Genomic DNA, 21,509 nt, shown 5'->3' with positions numbered 1-21,509 from the left:
TTCAGGAGCTCGAGATCAGGTTGGGCAACATGGTGAAATCTTGTCTCTACAAAACAGATACAAAACATTAGCTGAGCCTGGTGGCACGTGCCTGTAGTCCGAGCTATTCAAGAGGCTGAAGTGGTAGGATCACCTGACTCCAGGAGGTTGAGGCTGCAGTAAGCCATAATCATGTCACTGTGCTCCAGCCTGGGTGATAGAGTAAGGCCTTATCTTAAAAAAAAAAAATAAATAAATAAAAATAAAAAACGTGTAGGGATGGGGAAGGGGAAATCTGGCATCTTGGATTCTAGTCCCAGCTACGGGTCTGTTTGTGGGGGCTCAGTGGCCCCAAGTAAGCATCAGGGATAGCAATGCCTGCCTCTAAGATGGGCAGAAAGTGCGGAATAAATAACAGCGTTTGTAAAGCACTCGGGTTATGTTTGGTAAACGGTGCAGGCTTGCGGGCAGTTGGAAGGCTCATCGGCCTTGCAGCCATCTGCTAATGTGAATTCCAATCCTTTTGGAGCCTCGATTTCCTCCTCCGTAAACTGATATCCATAATGCAACCTTGTGACAGGCTCCGTGAATGTGAATGTTGTAAGAATGCACAGGGTAAAGGCAACATCTCTCCCTCTCGGGATGAGCTCCGACGGCATCAGGCCTATACTCTCCGTCCGCTGGGCCTGGCTCCCCAGCTGCTGGGGCTACGCGGGCTGGAAGTACACCATCGCCCTCTTATGGCCGTGGAAGGACTGGGCGGTGGGGCTGTTCTCTAGCGCTTTCCTCCAGGCACTGAAGAGGGTGAGGGTCTGACAGCCCAATTACCCAGGGCCTTGGGGCACTAGCATTCACATCATCCACTCCCTGGCGGGGTTGGCAGGATTTTTTTTTTTTTTTTTTTTTTTTTTTGAGACGGAATCTCGCTCTAACTCCCAGGCTGTAGTGAAGTGAGGGGTGATCTCGGATCACTGCAACCTCCACCTCCCGGGTTCAAGCAATTCTCCTGCCTCAGCCTCCAGAGTAGCTGGAATTACAGGCTCGCCCACCACGCCCAGCTAATTTTTGTATTTTTAGGAGAGATGGGTTTCACTATGTTGGTCAGGCTGTTCTCGAACTCCCGATCTCATGATCTGCCCACTTTGGCCTCCCAAAGTACTGGGATTACAGGCATGAGCCCATGCCCGGCCCAGGGCTGGCTTTCTTAAGTGTGCTTGTGAGCCTTAAGGGAAAGAAGTGCTGCCCCTTTGGAGACTGATAAAACAATTGGCTCAATGGATCTTTCTTCAGGAGGTGGACTTGGTTTACCTGTTTTACTGACCACAGCTGATGCAAATTATTTCATTTAATCCTCTTTAGAGTCCCCGTGCATGGGGAATTATCTTCCCCAATTAACTGTAGTTTCTTGTGAATGCTGCAAACCATGCAGGGCAAGGAGAGGGAGAGGATAGTGGGGGACAGGAGAAGGGGTGAGGGGTACCTTCCTATTAAAACGGAGCTGCAGCTGGGCGCAGTGGCTCACAACTGTAATCCCAGCACTTTGGGAGGCTGATGCGGGAGAATCACGAGGTCAGGGGCTCGAGACCAGCCTGACCAACATGGTGAAACCCAGACTCTACTTAAAAATACAAAAATTAGCCGGGCGGTGTGGCATGCACCTGTAATCCCAGCTACTTGGGAGGCTGTCAGGAGAATTGCTTGAACCTGGGAGGTGGAGGATGCGGTGAGCCAAGAGTGTGTCTCTACACTCCAGTATGGGTGACAGAGCAAGACTCCGTCTCAAAATAAAATAAATAAAACGGAGCTGCAGAAAAATCCACAGAGACATCCGTCTGTTCCCCGCTGAATCCTTAGAACAGCGCCTGGCACACAGAGGGCGCTCAACTCGCTATATGACTAAATGCAAGCCAAGATCTTTGTATTATGTGTGCACTTGCCTGCCCTACCAAATATACTGGCTTGCAAGGTTTGACCTGTTTTCTTAGACTATTTTTTACTTTTTTTCCAAAAGAAATATTGGCGTAAGCGGGGCGCTCACGCCTGTAATCCCAGCACTTTGGGAGGCTGAGGTGGGCGGATCACCTGAGGTCAGGAGTTCGAGATCAGCCTGACCAACATGGTGAAACCCCATCTTAAAAAAAGAAAAGAAAAGAAAAGAAAACAGAAATACTGGCATAAATTAGCTCGCTCAAAGGAGTCTTTATGAAAGGACAGAACCAAGTGAGAAGCATCTGGAGCCCAGTTTGGGGGTTATAGATGATGATGCCGAGCCAGCATCCACGGGGCCGCAGGAACGTACAATACTGGGACTACTAGAAATGGTGTGGAAAGGGGCTCTTCTTTCTGTTCAAATAGTGTTTCTGTAGATCCCATCTCTCCATCCTCCTGAGATATCTCTTACAAAATATCGGATTTCAAGCCGGGCGCGGTGACTCAAGCCTGTAATCCCAGCACTTTGGGAGGCCGAGGCGGGTGGATCACAAGGTCAAGAGATCGCGACCATCGTGGTCAACATGGTGAAACCCCTTCTCTACTAAAAATACAAAAAAAATTAGCTGGGCATGGTGGCACGTGCCTGTAATCCCAGCTACTCAGGAGGCTGAGGCAGGAGAATTGCCTGAACCCAAGAGGCGGAGGTTGAGGTGAGCTGAGATCGCGCCATTGCACTCCAGCCTGGGTAACAAGAGCGAAACTCCGTCTCAAAAAAAAAAAAAAAAAAATCGATTTCAGCAGCTTAGAATTGGACAGAAACTCAGAATTCCGTTTTTCAATTATCTCTAACCCTGGTAAACAATAAATGGGATAAGTACAAGACAGTTTTGGTAAAAAGTCACACAACGCGAGATTGTATTATTCCGAGAGGGCTCCCTTACCAATAGTAAACATGGCAGCTCGATTCCCTTCCCTTCGGGTTCGCTACATGGTTGCCAATTGTAAACATGGCCTCCAGGCCGTGAGTTCTCATTGGTCACTGCAACGAGGCCCCGCCCTTCCCCGCCCCTCCGAACGCGGCCGGAAGTTGCGGAGCCGGATATTGCGGCTCCTGGCTGAGCTGCGCCTGCGTAACTCTTTGGCGCCAAGATGGCGATGGAGATGAGGCTTCCAGTGGCTCGCAAGCCTCTTAGCGAGAGACTGGGCCGCGACACTAAGAAACATCTAGTGGTTCCCGGGGACACAATCACTACGGACACGGCATTCATGCGGTACGTGGAGACTTGGGGAAGTCTAGGCTTCAGAGAGCGCTTCAGGGCTCTTTGCACGTGGTCCAGGCCTCGTATCCCTGAGTGTCCATAACTCACCGCGGGACCCAGGGCACATCGCCTGAGCATCCTACTCGCCTCGCTTCCGAGCCTCGTGCTTCTTACCCCTGGCATCTTGTGTGTCCCCGTCTGCATTCGTCTCAGCTCCCTGAAACCCTCCACTCCTGACCTCCGGTGGCTGTGACTTTTGGGTTTTCTGTCTGAAGTCCAAATCTTTGAGACTTCCTTGTAGGAGACCTGGAAAACTGGAGAGGGTTAGGACAGGCTCTCTTTCCAGTTTTCAGCTGCCTGAGGGGACGGAAGCGTTCTTGAGTTGGCCTCCATCTCTTCAGTTTAGAATCCTTAATTGTTCGAGCTTAGGGCAAACCGTTATATCGCGCTGCCTGCACCCATTTACACACAGTTTGAAGCTAAGGGGTGCGGTACAGTACGTTGTAGTTAAGAGGGCAGGCTCTTGAGTCAGGTAATTGGGGTTTCTTCCAGTCCTGCTACCATCGCATTTATTAGCGGCATTGCCTCTGCCCCGGCCAGTTTCCTCTTCTGTAAGATAGTGATAATAACAGTATGATACGGTAATGAGGAGTAAATGAGATAATTATGTAAGAAAAGAAGTACAACCAGCCATTATATCATCATCATAGTTAACACTAGTGGTATTTCAAACTTTTATTTTTTTGTACCTGTATATATACAAGGGGTACAACATTCATAGCATTGCCCTTTAACCTGTTAGTTTAAGGTTAGTGGGTCCTAGAAGGTCTTTTTTTCCCCCCTTTTTGAGAGGAAGTCTCGCCTTGTCGCCCAAGCTGGAATGTAGTGGTGCAGTCTGGGCTCACTGCAACCTCTGCCTCCCAGGTTGAAGCGATTCTCCTGCCTCAGCCTCCTAAGTAGTTGGGATTACAGGTATATGCCACCACGCCTGACTAATTTTTGTATTTTTAGTAGTGATGGAGTTTCACCATGTTGGCTAGGCTGGTCTCGAACTCCTGACTGCAAGCGATCCACCCGCCTCAGCCTCCCAAAGTGCTGGGATTACAGGCGTGGGCCATCGTGCTCAGCCCCTAGGAAATCTTCAGATTCATTCTATGATTGATGCATTCAACGTATGTTTACATTTTGTGCAGTTGGGATGTAACAGCAGAGGGAAAAATCTCTGTCCTGGTGGAGTGCTAACAGGGAGAGATAGACAGTAAGTGCAGCGAATAAGTTACTCAGAACATCAGGCAATAAATGCAATGGGGAAAAAGTGGAGCAGGGTAAATGGAATGTGGTGGGAGGATGGTGGGAGGGTGGCAACGTGGTTGGGGGTGGGCTGTGTTTTCAGTGGCCTAGTCCAGGTGGGCCTGCTGGAGAAAGTGGCATCTGAGCAGACCTGAGTGAGAGGAGTGGCCTCCCAGTGGAAGTCTGAACAAGGAGCACTGAAGGCGGAGGGAGCAGCCAGCACAAAAGCCAGGCTTTCCAGGGGGAGCCTGTTAGCTTTGAGGAACACATTGTTCTTGAAGGGAGAGAGCGCACCTCGAGAGTTACTCTGGGATCCTTTCTTTGTGTCTTCGCCTTGCATCAGGGGCCATGGAACATACATGGGAGAGGAGAAGCTCATTGCGTCTGTTGCTGGCTCTGTGGAGAGAGTAAACAAGTTGATCTGTGTGAAAGCTTTGAAAACCAGGTGAGAACAAAAGGTGTGTATTCCCTTTCTCGTGGCATCCAGGTTGTACAACCAGGCTCTTTCTGCCTTTCCTTATCCCCCACCCTACCCCTGCCTGCCCCATCCTGCTGTAAGTCTGCGGTTTTGACCATGACTGTAGGTGGGTGGTGCAGAGCAGCGCAGGCTTCAGGGGTTTCCTGGTGTTACGTCACCTCTCCAAGCCTTGGTTATCTCCTCTGAAAGTGACTATATAGTATGACCTACTTCATAGGATTTTCTTTCTTTTTTTTTTTTTTTTTTTTTTTTGAGATGGAGTCTCGCTCTATCATCCAGGCTGGAGTGCAGTGGCACCATCCGCTTACCGCAACCTCCACCTCCCAAGTTTAAGCAATTCTGCCTCAGCCTCCCAGGTAGCTGAGATTACAGGTGCCCACCACCATGCCCGGCTAATTTTTTTATATTTTTAGTAGAGACAGGGTTTCACTATGCTGGCCAGGCTGGTCTCAAACTGCTGACCTCAGGTGATTCACCGCACCTTGGCCTCCCAAAGTGCTGGGATTACAGGCATGAGCTGCTGCGCCTGGCTTAGGATTTTTTTAGAATTCAGCGAGGTGGTGCATGTATTTAGCACGGGGCCTGATACCTAGAAGCATTTAATAAAGGTTGGCCCCAAGAAGCAAGACAGTAGGGTTGGAACAGAGTTAGTGAAGCGGAGAGTAGGGGCAGATGTAAGCAGAGAGCTGAGGTGGGTGGGCATGGGCCTGCCATCTTTGCCACAGTAAGCATTTTGGCTTTGATTTTGCATGATCTGGGAAGCCACTGGAAGGGGTGGAGCAGAGGAAAGACTTATCTGCAGCTCACTCTGGCTACTGATGGGAGATTGAAGGGGATAGGACAAGCTTAGGGAGATGGATTAGGGACCATACTCATGATCTGAAGCGATGGTGGCTTTTGCACTAAGTTGGTAGCAGTGGAAGGTGGAGGAGCGATTTGATTGTCTGAGTGTTTTTTTTAAATCATGAAAAGGTGTTGGGTTTTTGTATTCTTTGGGCTTTACCGTACATAGGACCTAGTCATCTGTGAATAGAAATAATTTTTTATTTCTTCCTTTCCAATTTGGATGCCTTTTATTTCCTGCATATATATTTTTTTCTTTTTCTTTCTCATATGTTTTGTTTTGTTTTTTCTTTTTCTTTTTTTGGAGACTGAGTTTCACTTGTTTCCCAGGCTGGAGCGCAATGGTACCATCTAGGCTACCGGGTTCAAGCGATTCTCCTGCCTCAGCCTCCCGAGTAGCTGGGATTACAGGCATGCACCACCAAGCCTGGCTAATTTTGTATTTTTAGTAGAGACAAGGTTTCACCATGTTGGTCAGGCCGATCTTGTACTCCCGACCTCAGGTGATCTGCCCACCTTGGCCTCCCAAAGCGCTGGGATTACAGGCGTGAGCCACTGCGCCCGGCCTCCTGCATGTGTTTTAAGGGTAGAGCCAGCAGGATTTGCTACTGGAGTTGTCCTCGAGCATGTGTGAGAGAGAGAAGAATCAAGGAACTCTGCAAGGTTTTTGGCCTGAGCAACTGAGGGGATGGAGTCCCTGTTGACTTCCTATCTTGGTTTGCTATGGCAGACTGGAGGGGGCTTAGTTTGGCACTTGATACATTTGAAAATGCCTATTAGTTACCTAAATGTCAGGGTTGGATAGCTAGCAGTTGAGTAGGATTTGAAATTCAGGAGTGTGGCACAGTCATCAGTGGTGTTTTAAAGGTATGAGGTTGAGTGGTCGAAAAGTGAAAAGGTCTAAGGACTTAGTCTCAGCACCAAGTACATCTCATGAGAATCGCGGATGAGGAATTAGCAAAGGGGCTTCTGAGGAGCAGGCGGCGAGTGAGTGGGGAGACGGCGAGCAGACTCTTGTGGTTGGCGTCTGGGCTCAGATTTCTTTTCTCTTCCTTTGGCTGGTGCAGAACTCATCCACGTGCTGCCAGGAAATAGTCCATGTTTTTCACTGTCGTGTAATCGAACAAAATAGGGTTTTTAGGCTAAATGAACTATTTGGATAGGGATATGTTTAAGGCTAGTTATTGGAGACTATACATGGAGGAATGCTTGAAGTTAGCAATTTCTGAAATTAAGGCCAGACACTATAGTTACATGAATTTGCTGAATGTGGTGCCTGTTCAAGGCTCTCATCCTGTTTAACCGATGTCTCGAATGGTGTGTGGTCTTGTAAGAAAGTCTGCTCACGGATGGATGAATATCTTGTGTTTTATCTTTCAGATACATTGGTGAAGTAGGAGACATTGTAGTGGGAAGAATCACAGAGGTAAAGTCGATATCAGATTGGTTTCTACAAAGTCAAGTCAGGCTGGTGATTTAATAAACGGGACAGTCATTCCACATGTAGTTACGTGAAAAAGGCGTTCATTGCATTTGGCTCTTGTGTGACCTCTGATGTAAATTTGTGGCTTGTTCGGTTTGAGATTACTGGTGACATAGGATGTGAGCTCCTGTCCCTGGAGCATGTGTCCAGGTGTGGACCTTGGCTTATAGGTTCAACAGAAGAGGTGGAAGGTGGAGACCAACTCCAGGCTGGATTCGGTCTTGCTGCTCTCGTCCATGAACCTTCCTGGAGGAGAGCTGGTAAGGGCTGCAGCTGGGGCCATGGACTAGGGCTCCGTGGGCTGGGGGGAGCTGTGGGACCCCTTGTTCCACCAGAGGAATTGGCTTTACAGTGTGGTTGCCCCTTCGACTTCTGTTTGTCTGCTGTGAAGTTTGCTGCCTGGATGTGTGTGTAGACTTTTCACCCTGCCCAGGTCTCCCAAAATAGGAAGCAGTTGGCATATGGTAGGATGAGAAACATCCATGGAGTGAGATCCCAACAGAGCTGGGGAGAGAAGCTCTTAGGTCCTTGGAATAATTTTCCTTTTCTGGACGTACCAGCTTTGTACAATGAAGATATTCCTTGAAAAGTTGTTTTTACATCCGTTTTTTGTGAATTGAAAGGCATTTGGTTATTCCAGACAACCACAGTAACTAAGCCACAGGCTTTTGTAAAATACCATGGTTCAACTTTATCTTCCATCCAACATGTATTTACAGAGAGGCTTACCGTGTCACGCTCTGGGTGGAATGCCAAGCACGCTTGAGTTCCCTAGCAGGGGATATGAGATAACTTGATCCACTGCCTGGCAGTGGAAGAATACCTAAGCGTGTGGTCATGCAAAAGGAGCGGTTAATTTCAGTGAGAGAAGCTCATGGGAAAGACAGGCATTGGAGTTGATCCTGGAAGGATGGAGAGACTCGAAATGACGAGTTGAAGGAATCTGAGATAAAGGGAAATGTGTGAGCACAGGTACATCCAAGCAGGAGTTAGTCTAGTCCTGCTAGACCACAGAGAGCTGTCGTGGGAGATGAGTGTGGAAATGTTGAGAAGGGAGCAGAAGAGGAGCTGTGAAAAAGTCTCTTGAGATGGAGTCTTCATTATTACTCTGATGCCCCTCAAGTGGCTTGGGTATACTACTCTTGCCATAGCTCTCAGTGCTGGAATATTGTGGTTGGCCTCACAAATCTCAAAAGGAGGTGGAAGAGGAAGAAGTGATTGCGACCTTTCTGAGGATCTGGCTTAATTAATGTCGTTTCTTTGTGTATTTTAGAGGAGAAGATCTGCAGAAGATGAGCTTGCAATGAGAGGTTTCCTACAAGAAGGCGACCTTATCAGTGTATCCTGCACTTTGTGCTCCGGCCTCTTGATGCTTTTCTATTTTTTTTTTTTTTTGAGACAGAGTTTCACTCTTGTTACCCAGGCTGGAGTGCGATGGCGCGATCTCGGCCCACCGCAACCTCCGCCTCCTGGGTTCAGGCAATTCTCCTGCCTCAACCTCCTGAGTAGCTGGGATTACAGGCATGAGCCACCATGCCCAGCTAATGTTTTGTAATTTTAGTAGAGAAGGGGTTTCACCATGTTGACCAGGATGGTCTCGATCTCTTGACCTCGTGATCCACCCGCCTCGGCCTCCCAAAGTGCTGGGATTACAGGCTTGAGCCACCGCGCCCGGCTTTGATGCTTTTCTGTGAGGTGAGGCAATGGGCCTTCCACTGCACGTCTCTGACAGAGGAGCCATGTCATCCTTGGAGGGATCCGAGTCTTAGACCAAGTGTCGGGCTCTGCTGCCTCCTTTCTCAGCCTCCTTAACTCAGGCTGACTCCTCAGCTCTTGTTCAGACCGGCTGCTAAGTCTTTCCTTTGGGTCTTGTAACTCATAATGGCCTGTGCTTTAAGCTGGGCTTTTGTTAATGACAATAACTTTTATCCTAGGGAGTGGAAAAGGTGTTGTTCACATCAAGGTATTAATGACAGGCCGGGTGTGGTGGCTTATGCCTGTAATCCCAGTGCTTTGGACAGCCAAGGAGGGAGGATTGCTTGAACCTAGGAGTTCAAGACCAGCCTGGGCAACATAGCAAGACCCCCATGTCTACAAAAAAAATAAACCAAAAATAAATTAGCCGGGCGTGGTGGCCTGTGCCTGTAGTCCTAGCTACTCAGGAGGCTGGGTCCAGAGGGTTGCTTGAGCCCAGAAGCTCAGGGCTACAATGGGCTATAATCACACCACTGCATTCCAGCCTGGGTGACGCCAATACTGTCTGTTTTTTATTTTTATTTATTTATTTATTTTGAGACAGAGTCTAGCTCTGTTTACCAGGCTGGAGTGCAGTGGCACCATCATGGCTCACTGCAACCTCCGCCTCCTGGGTTAAAGCGATTCTCCTGCCTCAGCCTCTTGAGTAGCTGGGATGACAGGTGTGTACAATGCCTAGCTAATTTTTGTATTTTTAGTAGAGACAGGGATTCACCATGTTGGCTAGGCTGCTTTTGAACTCCTGACAGGTGATCTGATCTGCCTGCCTTGGCCTCCCAAAGTGCTGGGATTATAGGCATGAGCCACCACACCCGGCCTTTGTCTCTGTTTTTTTCAAAAAGATATTCATGAAAACCAAGGGGAGAGGTAACATCACAGTGATATTCTCTGGGTCTGTCTTAGATCGTTGAGCTAGACCATTGCAGATGGGAGCAAAAGATGGAGGTGTGGGGCCAAGGGGCAGAGGCTGCTGGGGACAGGACAGTGTGTGGCCGAGGCTGCTGTTTGTCCCTTCATCACGCTGGCCAGGCTGAGGTCCAGGCAGTGTTCTCTGACGGAGCTGTCTCTCTGCACACGAGGAGCCTGAAATATGGAAAAGTAAGTCAGGCTTTTGATGTTCCTGTTTGCTGACCAAGACTCCGAGGCTATTTCTGAATCCCCATAGCTCTCTGGAATTCTGGCCTAAAGAGACCCACTAGCTAAGCGTTAATAGAGGCTGGCATCCCACAAACTGATTGTGTTCCTTGAACGTAACAGCAGGGAGGTCAGGATTCACAGGGTGATGGGTCAGTAGCCTTGTAAAGGACGAGTTTTATCCTTTTTCTCCAGGTAGACTGACTCTTCTAGCAGAAGAGCCCCTCCAGTTGTGGGCTGGTAGGCGCATCTGTCCCTCTTCCTCCAGGGGGCGCTGCAGTTCAGCACTGGGGCTGGGGCTGAGGCTATCCTGGGAACAAAGGGAGGCTGGGCCTGGTGAAACAGCCCTTAGACAAACGTCCCATCAGTACAGTGGATGTTATTGCTGGCAAAGCTTGCTCTGTCATCTGAGCCTCTAAATGCAATGTCACTGCTTTTCTTGTACGAGGTTGCATTATTGAAGCTATTTATTATTGTAAGGAGAGCATACTTCCTAAAACAAAGGAGGATTTACTAGTCTCTTAGCTTTATCTGGGTGAATGTTTTTGTTTTCCGAGTGGAACAAAAACCTCTTCCCTTAATGGAGTGGCTGCAGCCAGTCACGTTCATGTACATGGAGTGGGTGGAGGACTGCTGCAATATGCTGACTTTCACAGCCCTGGGTCCTACGGGCCCTCCCTGGCAGGAAGTGGACTTGGAACTGGCCTGCCAGGACCAGACATGGATTTGCACCCAGCTCCACCCATCTCCTCTACTACCCAGAGGTGCACATCTCACAGGCATGATGAGTGTTTGGGGTACAGGTGTAAGCTAGAGTCATGGAACAATGCAGTGCCCCTGGGCCAGCGGGACGCTGGAGCTCACTTCCTCATTGGCGTCTGCTTCTCTAACGTCTGGCACATGAGCTCTGGCTTAGAGTGCAAGGAAGGCTGCAAAGGGAAATGACAGAGAAGAGACTGAAAGGCACCTTCTGTTGGGATGTATAACCTGTGAGTCCCGAAGTGTTCTCTGCAAGATTGTGTACTCTGTGTGCACGTAGGCGACAACAATTTCAAACAGGAACGACACCGTGTGGAATGTACTTAGGGTTTGTATTCTGTAGTCTCCTTTTCATTCGTCCCGCTGATGATCCTGCAGTGATCTAGCTTTGCAATGTGTTTCTTTAGCTAGGTCAGGGGGTTTTGGTCCAGGTTTCCCCATCCCTGGTGAAACGGCAGAAGACCCACTTTCATGACTTGCCGTGTGGTGCCTCAGTGATTCTGGGCAACAACGGCTTCATCTGGATTTACCCAACACCTGAGCACAAAGAAGAGGAAGCAGGGGGCTTCATGGCAAACCTGGAGGTGAGCAAACCCTGGCCGCCGTCAGTGGGAGGAGGAGGCTGGGTCTTGGCTGGGTTTTTGTGCCCAGTGGAGTTGCTTGTTTTTGACTATGTTATTGCTGTAGATTGAGTCACTTTGACTTTCCATTAAGATGTATTCATCAGCCCGTGTGGTCTGTTCTCTCTAAAGGGATGAACTTAGTGAATGGTTTCAACTTTGTTGGCAGAGATGGCGAAGTTGCAGGGTAATAGCCAAAGAGCCACTGAAGAAGTGAAAAAGCCATTCCTTTTTTTTTTTTTTTGAGACGGACTCTCTGCAGTGGCATGATCTCGGCTCACTGAAGCCTCTGCCTCCAGGTTCAAGTGATTCTCCTACCTCAGCCTTCTGAGTAGCTGGGATTACAGGCGTGCACCGCCATGCCTGGCTGATTTTTGTATTTTTAGTAGAGGTGGGGTTTCACCATGTCGGTCAGGCTGGTCTCAAACTCCTGACCTTGTGATCTGCCCACCTCGGCCTCCCGAAGTGCTAGGATTACAGGGGTGAGCCACCGCACCCGGTCCCATTCTCTTTAATCTCCCTTGGATTTAGCTGGTTGGTTGGTTTGGAGTTCCAGAGTGATACTGTGTGAGTCATCAATGATTTATTTGTGATTTTCTTTGGCTGGTCACGTATTTTGGTCCTGTTTCTATCTCCCTTTCCTCCTCCCCATACAGCCTGTCTCTCTTGCTGATCGGGAGGTGATTTCCCGGCTTCGGAACTGCATTGTCTCGCTGGTAACTCAAAGGATGATGCTGTACGATACCAGCATCCTGTACTGCTATGAAGCATCGCTTCCACACCAGGTATTCTCCCCAGGGCTTCTCGCTTCTTTACTCATCTGCTATCTGCTCTGTTTACTCAGAGACAATCTGCACGTCTCCCCCATACTTTCCCCATATCTGTCAGTATGGACTGGCCTGGAAACAGCCTTAATGGGTGTCTGCTAGATCTTTCCCTGAGACACTTGCAATCTTCTCGATGTCTAGTGTCAATCTAAGGATTTGGTGGGGGATGGCGGTGTCAGGTGGGACTAGTTTATGAGAGCAGCCCTCTGGACTTGATCGCACTCATCCCAAATTTCAGCCATCTTTTGGATGAATGTCAGAAGAATATTTTTGTTCTTGTCGGCTGTATCTCAGAATCTTGCTGATTTATTAGGCTGCTTCTAGCAGATCGTATCTTGTAACGCTTAGTCTCTGAGACATGAAAGGAATACAGAAGGTTTATGTTAACGGCCTGATTGATGTTTGGATTGGCTTGGTGGTCTGTTTATGGTTGGTTTCTTTTCTGAACAAATGCCTTTGCCTTTTTTCAGATCAAAGACATCTTAAAGCCAGAAATAATGGAGGAGATTGTGATGGAAACACGCCAGAGGCTTTTAGAACAGGAGGGATAAGGAGGTGCTCCAGAAGGACAGGACTGCAGACCTTGCAGGAGTGAAGACGGTGATGTGTGGTCCCCATATGTGGCTCTGCGAAGACTCGAGAGGTCATCACTTTGTCTTTATTGACGGCCCCGTGGCTGCCTCCAGCTCGCAGGCCTGCTTTCTCCTGTCCTGACACCAAGCCTGGGTGGCAGGTGAACAATGCTCCCTTGGTTTGCTGGCTGAGTCCCAGCATTAGGGGATAGTTTTAGGCCTTCCAAAGTGCACAGTGTTCCAGCCGAATGGACTCCCATCCTGGATAATATGGAGAATCCTTTGTCTTCCACTCACATCATTCGCAAGGCACAGTGCCCCATAAAATTGCCCCAGTAGAAACATGGCATCCCTGACCCCCAGATAGTCTGTTTTGGTCTCCATTCCTATAGCCTGTAAATGACTGAGAATGCAGCTGGTACAGTTGGAAGAATAAAGTTAACCAAACAGGCCAGCTGCAGTGGCTCACACCTGTAATCCCAACACTTCGGGAGGCCTGAGGTCAGCAGTTTGAGACCAGCCTGGCCAACATGGTGAAACCCCGTCTCTACTAAAAATCCAAAAAAGCAGCCAGGTGCAGTGGCTCATGCCTATAATCTCAGCACTTTGGGAGGCCAAGGCAGGTGGATCACGAGGTCAGGAGTTTGAGACCAGCCTGGTCAAAATGCTGAAACTCCATCTCTACTAAAAATACAAAAATTAGCCAGGTGTGGTGGTGGGTAACTGTATTCCCAGCTACTTGGGAGGCTGAGGCAGGAGAATTGCTTGAACCCGGGAGGTGGAGGTTGCGATTAGCTGAGATCGTGCCACTGTATTCCAGCCTGGGCAACAGAGTGAGACTCTGTCTCAAAAAACAAAACAAAACAAAACAAAAACCAAGCAGCCTTGGCTTCATTGGAATCTGATTTTCTGTTGCATATTCATTCTGGCCATAGAAGAAATTATGTCTACACCAGGCTGCCTTAATCTGTCCTGCTTGGAGGGTGCCTTGTAAGATGCTGAATTATTCATGATAATAGAGTGAATGTTCTGGGACCATGTACTCTGATAAACATGAAGAAAATAAGAAAAATGGAGACGGGGAAAAGGAAAGCTGTTTTCCTCCTATAATTGAAATAGTGGTGCATTAATTTGTGGATAATTCAGGGTTAAAAGATAAAAAGACAGACGTTCTACTGAAGAATGAAAATTCCTGTGCATTGTTTTTTTTTTTTTTTTTTTTCCTGGTGACTATCTAAAAATGGTGCCCTGATTTAGGCTTAGGGGAACTTTTTTTTTTTTTTTTTTTTTTTTTGACATGGAGTCTTGCTCTGTCGCCTAGGCTGGAGTGCAATGGTGCAATCTAGGCTCACTGCAGCCTCTGCCTCCCGGGTTCCAGCGATTCTTCTGCCTCAGCCTCCCAGTGTAGCTGGGATTACAGATGGACGCCACCACACTTGGCTAATTTTTGTATTTTTAGTAGAGACAGGGTTTATCATGTTGGTCAGGCTGGTTTCAAATTCCTGATGTCATGAATCACCCACCTCAGCCTCCCAAAGTTCTGGGATTACAGGCGTGAGCCACCTCACCTGGCCTGGGGGAACATTTTTTTTTTTTTTTTTTTTTTTTGAGACGGAGTTTCGCTCTTGTTACCCAGGCTGGAGTGCAATGGCGCGATCTCGGCTCACCGCAACCTCCGCCTCCTGGGTTCAGGCAATTCTCCTGCCTCAGCCTCCTGAGTAGCTGGGATTATAGGCACGCACCACCATGCCCAGCTAATTTTTTGTATTTTTTTTTAGTAGAGACGGGGTTTCACCATGTTGACCATGGTTGGTCTCGATCTCTCGACCTCGTGATCCACCCGCCTCGGCCTCCCAAAGTGCTGGGATTACAGGCTTGAGCCACCGCGCCCGGCCGGGAACATTTTTTAAAAGGGTACTAAGTGCCTGTAATCCCAGCATTTTGGGAAACGGAGGTGGGCAAATCGCCTGAGGTCAGGAGTTAAAGACCAGCCTGGCCAACATGGTGAAAACCCATCTCTACTAAAAATATAAAAAAATTAGGCGGCTGTCGTGGCAGTCACCTGTAATCCCAGCTACTCAGGAGGCTAAGGCAGAGAATTCTTTGAACCCAGGAGGCGGACGTTGCAGTGAGCCAAGATTGCACCATACCACTGCACTCCGGCCTGGGCGACAGAGCAAGACTCTGTCAAAAAAAAAAAAAAAAAAGAAAAAGAAAAAAACCTCAGCTCTTGGTATGTTTTTTAAATAAAAACCCAATGAACAACTTCTTATCTCACTTTTTCTGAGACAGGGTCTCTGTCACCCAGGCTGGAGTGTGGTGGCATGATCACAGCTCAGTGGAGCCTCTGCCTCCTAGGCTTAAGTGAACCTATCAGCCTCCCGAGTAGCTGGGTACACAGGCACGTGACACCACCATACTTTTTTTTTTTTTTTTTTTTGAGATGGAGTCTTGCTCTGTCACCAGGCTGGAGTGCAGTGGTGCGATCTAGGCTCACTGCAGCCTCTGCCTCCCGGGTTCAAGCAATTCTGCCTCAGCCTCCCGAGTAGCTGGTACCACAGGCGCGTGCCACCATGCCCGGCTAATTTTTGTATTTTTAGTAGTGATGGGATTTCACCATGGCCAGGATGGTCTCGATCTCTTGACCTCATGATCCGCCCGCCTCGGCCTCCCAAAGTGCAGGGATTACAGGCGTGAGCCACCGTGCCCGGCACTTTTTTTTTTTCCCAGGCAGTCTTGCTCTGTCACCCAGGCTGGACTATAGTGGTATAGTTATGGCTCAACTTCCTGGGCGCAAGCAGTCCTCCAGCTTCAGCCTCCCGAGTAACTGGGACTCGAGGTGCTGAGCCACCACATGCAGCTAATTGTGTTTTGTTTTGGTAGAGATGAAGTGTGACTGTGTTGCCCAAGCTGGTCTTGAACTCCTGAGCTCACGCAGCCCTTTGGGGAATTTGCAGACAATTGAATATGCTGTAGGCTGTGCTTCAGCTTTAGATGGATTGGCCTGTCATGTGTTTGAGAAGGTTAGTCAGGCTCCATACTTCTGGAGAGAAGGGAGTGGCAAAGAGTGGAAGTCTGAGTCAAATTTGTTTTTCGTTTTTTTGTCTGTTTTGTTTTGTTTTTAAGAAACAGGGTAAAAAAAAAAGATTCTACTCATGACAAAAAAAAAAAAAAAAAAGACAGGGTTTCACCATATTGGCCAGGCTGGTCTCGAACTCCTGACCTTGTGATCCACCCCCCTCAGCCTCCCAAAGTGCTGGGACTACAGGCATGAGCCACCGTGCCCTGCCTGGGTTTTTTTTGTTGTTGTTGTTGTTTTTTTTGAGAAAAGGTCTCTCTGTAGTCCCCAGCCTGGAGTACACTGGCGTGATCGTGGCTCACTACAGACCCAGCCTGGAGTACACTGGCGTGATCATGGCTCACTACAGAGTTGGGCTCAAGCAGTCTTCCCACCTTAGCCACCTGAGTAGCTGAGTTTGGTTTTCACCAGGGCCATGTGTCAGCTTATTTACCCTCACTTGCTGTTTCCCTGGCTGCCAGCCTCTGCTGTTCATACAGTGTCTGCTGAATGGTGAAATTACCTACTAAGTGGAAATAATATAAAGGTCTTATCTAAAAGCAGTTTTTGGTGATTATCTCCTTACAGTGGCCCGCTAGAGGGCGCCATCGTTTGGTGTGATTCTGGTAGGTTTTTGTTTTGTTTAAATGGAATAAACTGAAATCTTTACATGGGTATTGAATCCCTTTAGCAACTTGGTGGGTTGCTTTAACTAATCACTCTTAATGGAAACATGAACTTGAATGGATTTATTCAATATTTGACAATATTAATTGGTTTTTTTTTTTTGAGACAGTCTTTCTCTGTCCCCCAAGCTGGAATGCAGTGACACGATGTCAGCTCACTGCACTTCTGCCTCCTGGATTCAAGCGATTTTCCTACCTCAGCCTCCTGAGTAGCTGGAATTAGAGGTGCACACCACCACGCCACCTGGATAATCTTTATATTTTCAGTAGAGATGGGGTTTCACCATGTTGGCCAGGCTGGTCTCGAACTCCTGACCTCAGGTGATCTGCCTGCCTCAGCCTCCCAAAGTGCTGGGATTACAGGCGTGAGCCACCTCGCCCAGCCAAGTAATATTTACTTTGCCAGGCTTTGGATTCTAGTTTTTAAGTCTTAATAAAAGTATCATTCAGGGCCATATGTACTGAGAAACTCTTGAAACTGAGCCTTCGTTTCTTTAAAAAGTATCATTCTACAGTATTATACAGGGATTTAAAAAGTACAGTGCATCAGGTAGGCACGGTGGCTCACGCCTGTAATCCCAACACTTGGGCCAAGGCAGGCGGATCACCTGAGGTTGGGAGATTAGCCTGGTTAATATGGTGAAACCCCGTCTCTACAAAATATACAAAATTAGCTGGATGTGGTGGCACGTGCCTGTAATCTAGCTACTAGGGAGGCTGAGGTAGGAGAATCACTTGAACCCTGGAGGCGGAAGTTGCAGTGAGCTGGGATGCACTCCAGCCTGGGCAACAGAGTGAGACTCCATCTCCAAAAAAAAAAAAGTACAGTGCGTCTCTAGAAGAAAAAAATTAAATTAGAGTCTGGGCTTGGGGCTCACCTAAAACAAGAAAATAGCAAAGTGGAAAACTAGAGATAGGCCTTCAGATCAAGTGCAGTTGACCTCTGCTGTGACTCCCGGAAAGCATAGTATCAATCTTTGCGGAAAACCAAACGATCTAGTTTGACCCTCATAAACTCTGTCTCTCCAAAAAAAAAAAAAAAGTGTGGTGGCATGCGCCTGTAGTCTCAGCTACTTGGGAGGCCGGGGGCAGAGGATCACCAGAGCCCACAAAGTTGAGGCCACAGTGAACTGAGATTACACCACTGCACTCCAGCCTGGTTGACAGAGTAAGGCCCTGTCTTAAAAAAACAAGGCCAGCTGGGCGCGGTGGCTTACACCTGGGAGGTTGAGGTAGGTGGATCACCTGAGGTCAGGAGTTCAGGACCAGCCTGGCCATCATGGTGAAACCCCATCTTGTGAAACAAACAAACAAACAAACAAGGCCAAGGGCAGTGGCTCATGCCTGTAATCCCAGCACTTTGGGAGGTCGAGGTGAGCGGATCACCTGAGGTCAGGAGTTGGAGACTAGCCTGGCAAAGATGGTGAAACCCCATCTCTACTAAAAATACACAAATTAGTCAGGCGTGGTAGTGGGTGCTTATAATCCCTGCTACTCAGGAGGCTGAGGCATGAGGATCACTTGAACCCTGGAGACAGGTTGCGGTGAGCTGAGATCATGCCACTGCCGTCCAGCCTGGGCGTCAGAGCGAGACTGTCAGAAAAAATGAAAACCAAATCAAACAAAAACCCAAAAGCCTTGTGAAGTAAGCTGTGACCTCTATTTACAGGTGAAGAAATAAACTCAGACCAGCTTGGCCAACATGGTGAAACCCTGTCTTTACAAAAATGCAGAAATTAGCCAGGTGTGTGGCATGTGCCTGTAGTCCCAGCTACTTGGTAGGCTGAGGCAGGAGAATCTCTTCAACCTGGGAGGTGGAGGTTGCAGTGAGCAGAGATCGTGCCACTGCACTCCAGCCTGGGCCACGGAGCAAGACTCTGCCTCAAAATAAGTAAATAATAAAGATAAGGGTAAATAAAGGGGATCAAGGGCATTGACAGTTGAATGACGCCTCAGATGAGAACTAGGATTGTCAGCCAGATCATTTTGTAAGAGAACAAAGCCAAACCAAATCACGTCAGAATTTATCAACTCCAGTTCTAAATCTCTACAGTTTTTCATGTTTTTCATTCAGTACCTTCCAAGTAACTAATTCCTCTTGAAACCAGTATCAAAAGTGGCATGTTTCAATGCAGTAGAAATATTTCTAAAATACTTAATAGCTGAATATACAACACTTCTGCAGCGGTTCCTCAGATATCAGTAGCAAATTCTGAAAAATCAATGGTCTCAGAGCAACAAGTTTTTGATACTGAATGGTACAGTGGGAACCATGGATTTTGGAGCATGGTCAGCCTGGGCTGAAATTGTGACTGTCATATATTGGCCAAGTGCCTTTGGGTAGGGAGGTCATATCTCTGAATCTGTTTCCCCATCTGTATTATGGGGAATAGTATTACATGCCTCACTGGGCTGTAGTGAGGATTACATCAGATAATGTAGTTTATGGAAAGTGCAAACAGTGCTGGGTGTAAAGTAGGCACTGATAAGTGGATCCCTTCTTAGAAATGGGATCCTGGGCGGGGTGCAGTGGCTCACGCCTGTAATCCTAGCATTTTGGGAGGCCGAGCTGGGTGGATCACTTGAGGTCAGGAGTTCGAGACCAGCCTGGCAAAGATGGAGAAACCCCGTCTCTACTACAAATACAAAAATTAGACGCTTGTGGTGGTGCATGTTTGTAATCCCAGCTACTCGGGAGGCTGAGGCAGGAGAATCACTTGAACCCGGGAGGTGAAGGTTGCAGTGAGCCAAAATCCGGTTATTGCAGTCCAGCTTGAGCGACAAGAGCAAAACTCCATCTGAAAGAAGGAAAGAAGAAAGAAATGGGATCCCAGTCAGGTGCACCGCTCAGCAGACATGGAGAGCCAACAGGGAACCAAGACGCTTTTTAATCGCAGAACATGGATTATGTCAGGTGTGGCTTTGGCACGTCTGGGTCATTGGTTCTGTAGACTTGCTAAACCCAACCATCTGGGCATTTTCTTGGCTAACATAGAGGATGTTTTCATGTGAACACGTGTTCACCTGTGACATGTTTAAAATCTTAAAGTTTCCTTCCGAGGCAAACATCTGATAGTGCCTGGCAAACTTTCCCAACAAATGCCGTTTCTGTAATGAGTAAGCCTAATGCTCGAATAGTTGAATTCGTTAACAACATGTCGGATGTTTTCCCTATTTCTGTATACTTCTTCGCTTGTTCTAATATTTATGCTTTTTGGAGGGTGAAGGGGTTGAGAGGTGCCAAAAACCTTGGTTTCTAGGAGCGAGCCAAATTTTCTCCCTTAGAGGGTGAAGAAAGTCATCAACTCCTGTTCTAGGAAAATCCAATCCGTAGTTTTTCCCTCGCTTTGGCTCTTCCCAGTCTCACTACTCGCGCCGGGCAGACGCGGTCCAGCAGACGCGAGGCCAACGAGAGTCCACCGGGTCCCAGAAGGGCGGGGCGGGTGCCAGAAGTCTCTGTGCGAGCAGACTCTCGCGGGCGCCGTGGGACCACAACTCCCGGCGTGCATCGCGGACTGCGCCAAACTCGGTTGGCTGGGTGATCCGCCCCTACTGCCCCCACTGGCCAATGGGACGGAGGAGAGAGTCCTGACCCGGATTTTCGGGGGCCAATGGCAGTACAGAGAAGGCGAGTGCTTCCTTACCACTCACCTTGCGCTCAGAGAAGCCACATTTAAAAGGTCGTGCGGGCCTGGGCTCTTACAGGCAGTGGGAGCAAAGCCGGAAGGCGCGGCGGCGTCCCGGGAAAGCGGCACCGGGGGCGTCCCGGTCCCCGCGAGGCGGGCTCCCGACGTCGCCGGGGGCGGGGCCGAGGGCGGGGCCTGGCCTCGTTGTGGAGCGGCTCGTAATCCATCATGGCGGCCGCAGGGGTCGGTGTCTGTTCCTGAGCAGCGCTGGAGCCGGAGCCGGTTCCCGGGTCCTGCGGCTGAGGAGCCCCTCCGCTGTCCACGGCCCCTATCGGCGGGGGGCGGCTGGGTCCCTTGGCGGAGCTCGGGGGATGTGACTGCCTGGGGGCGGTGGTGGTGTCAGTGTCCGGGGCCGGGGGAGGGGGTGTCTCAGGCAGAGACCCCCGGGCTTGGGGCAGCCGAGGCGGCCGGGCCTCCTCTACACGGCGCCCGCGCCTCCTCTACACGGCGCCCGCCTTCCGTTGTCGGGGCCTCGAGAGTCCTTCGTGCCTTACAGCCCCGGCTCTGGGACACTGGGGGGTGGTCTGTTTCCCCCGGCTTGGGACACCCCATTTTCCGAGGCTTGGAAGAGCGTCGCCCCGGAGTAAGCCGCTCGTGCCGCGCCCCGGCAGCCTCCCTCAGCCCGGAGCCGCCCCTTGCTCCTGATCCCGGCCGCAAGTTTGGCCACGGAGCTTCCCATTCAAATCCCTCCCCTGCTGTCAAGGGGTCTCCCCTTCCCCCAAGGTGGCTCCCGCGAGCCTCTAATGCCCTGACTTCTTCCAATGTCACCTACAGCCCCCTTAGTCTCAGCTCAGCCAGAAACTTTAATGCAGAGGAAAAGTCTGGATTGGTTCCATAGGCCTTTTAAAAAGCGGACTTAAAAGTTGCTGGCAATGCATTCCTTTTCGTCAGAGTCGAGGGCAAACTCGCTGAAATCTGGGTGACCCGTGTCCTTTTCCGGAGAGCAGAGCAGAGAAGCGAGAGCGGCCGCTAGTTCGGCAGGAAATTTGTTGGAAGATGAAGAAGCTAAGATAGGGGGTTGGTGACTTCCACAGGAAAAGTTCTGGAGCAAGTAGCCAAAGACGATCAGCGTTTCCTTTATATGTGGGAATTGAAAAGACTAGCATTACTGACTCTTTTCAGCATCCCCTGTGAATATTTCTGTTTAG

General features: G+C 49.1%; 2 protein-coding genes across 2 annotated transcripts; both read left to right on the top strand.

Moving 5' to 3' along the window:
• The first annotated feature begins 3,042 nt into the window (after positions 1–3,042).
• Positions 3,043–18,376, top strand: EXOSC2 (exosome component 2). The gene is made up of 9 exons (XM_003920865.4): positions 3,043–3,182; positions 4,804–4,905; positions 7,162–7,207; positions 7,435–7,524; positions 8,538–8,603; positions 10,049–10,117; positions 11,320–11,496; positions 12,189–12,317; positions 12,830–18,376. The coding sequence occupies exons 1-9, from the start codon at positions 3,061–3,063 to the stop codon at positions 12,908–12,910; spliced, it is 882 nt and encodes a 293-aa protein (XP_003920914.2). The 5' UTR covers positions 3,043–3,060; the 3' UTR covers positions 12,911–18,376.
• A 2,746-nt stretch (positions 18,377–21,122) lies between these two features.
• On the top strand, positions 21,123–21,221 carry LOC141583707 (uncharacterized). The gene has a single exon (XM_074394616.1). The coding sequence runs from the start codon at positions 21,123–21,125 to the stop codon at positions 21,219–21,221; it is 99 nt and encodes a 32-aa protein (XP_074250717.1).
• The last annotated feature ends 288 nt before the right edge of the window (positions 21,222–21,509 follow it).

This window comes from Saimiri boliviensis, chromosome 2, assembly GCF_048565385.1.
Source record: "Saimiri boliviensis isolate mSaiBol1 chromosome 2, mSaiBol1.pri, whole genome shotgun sequence".
NCBI classification, from domain to species: Eukaryota; Metazoa; Chordata; class Mammalia; order Primates; family Cebidae; genus Saimiri; species Saimiri boliviensis.
This window is presented reverse-complemented; position numbering and strand designations above follow the sequence as displayed.

Bases quoted from the DNA above. Each gene is read 5' to 3' on its own strand.
- EXOSC2 (XM_003920865.4), top strand. From the start codon at position 3,061: ATGGCGATGGAGATGAGGCTTCCAGTGGCTCGCAAGCCTCTTAGCGAG. The intron at 7,525-8,537 runs GTAAGGGCTGCA...TGTGTATTTTAG, and splicing joins ACCTTCCTGGAGGAGAGCTG to AGGAGAAGATCTGCAGAAGA. The intron at 8,604-10,048 runs GTATCCTGCACT...CACGCTGGCCAG, and splicing joins AAGAAGGCGACCTTATCAGT to GCTGAGGTCCAGGCAGTGTT.
- LOC141583707 (XM_074394616.1), top strand. From the start codon at position 21,123: ATGTCACCTACAGCCCCCTTAGTCTCAGCTCAGCCAGAAACTTTAATG.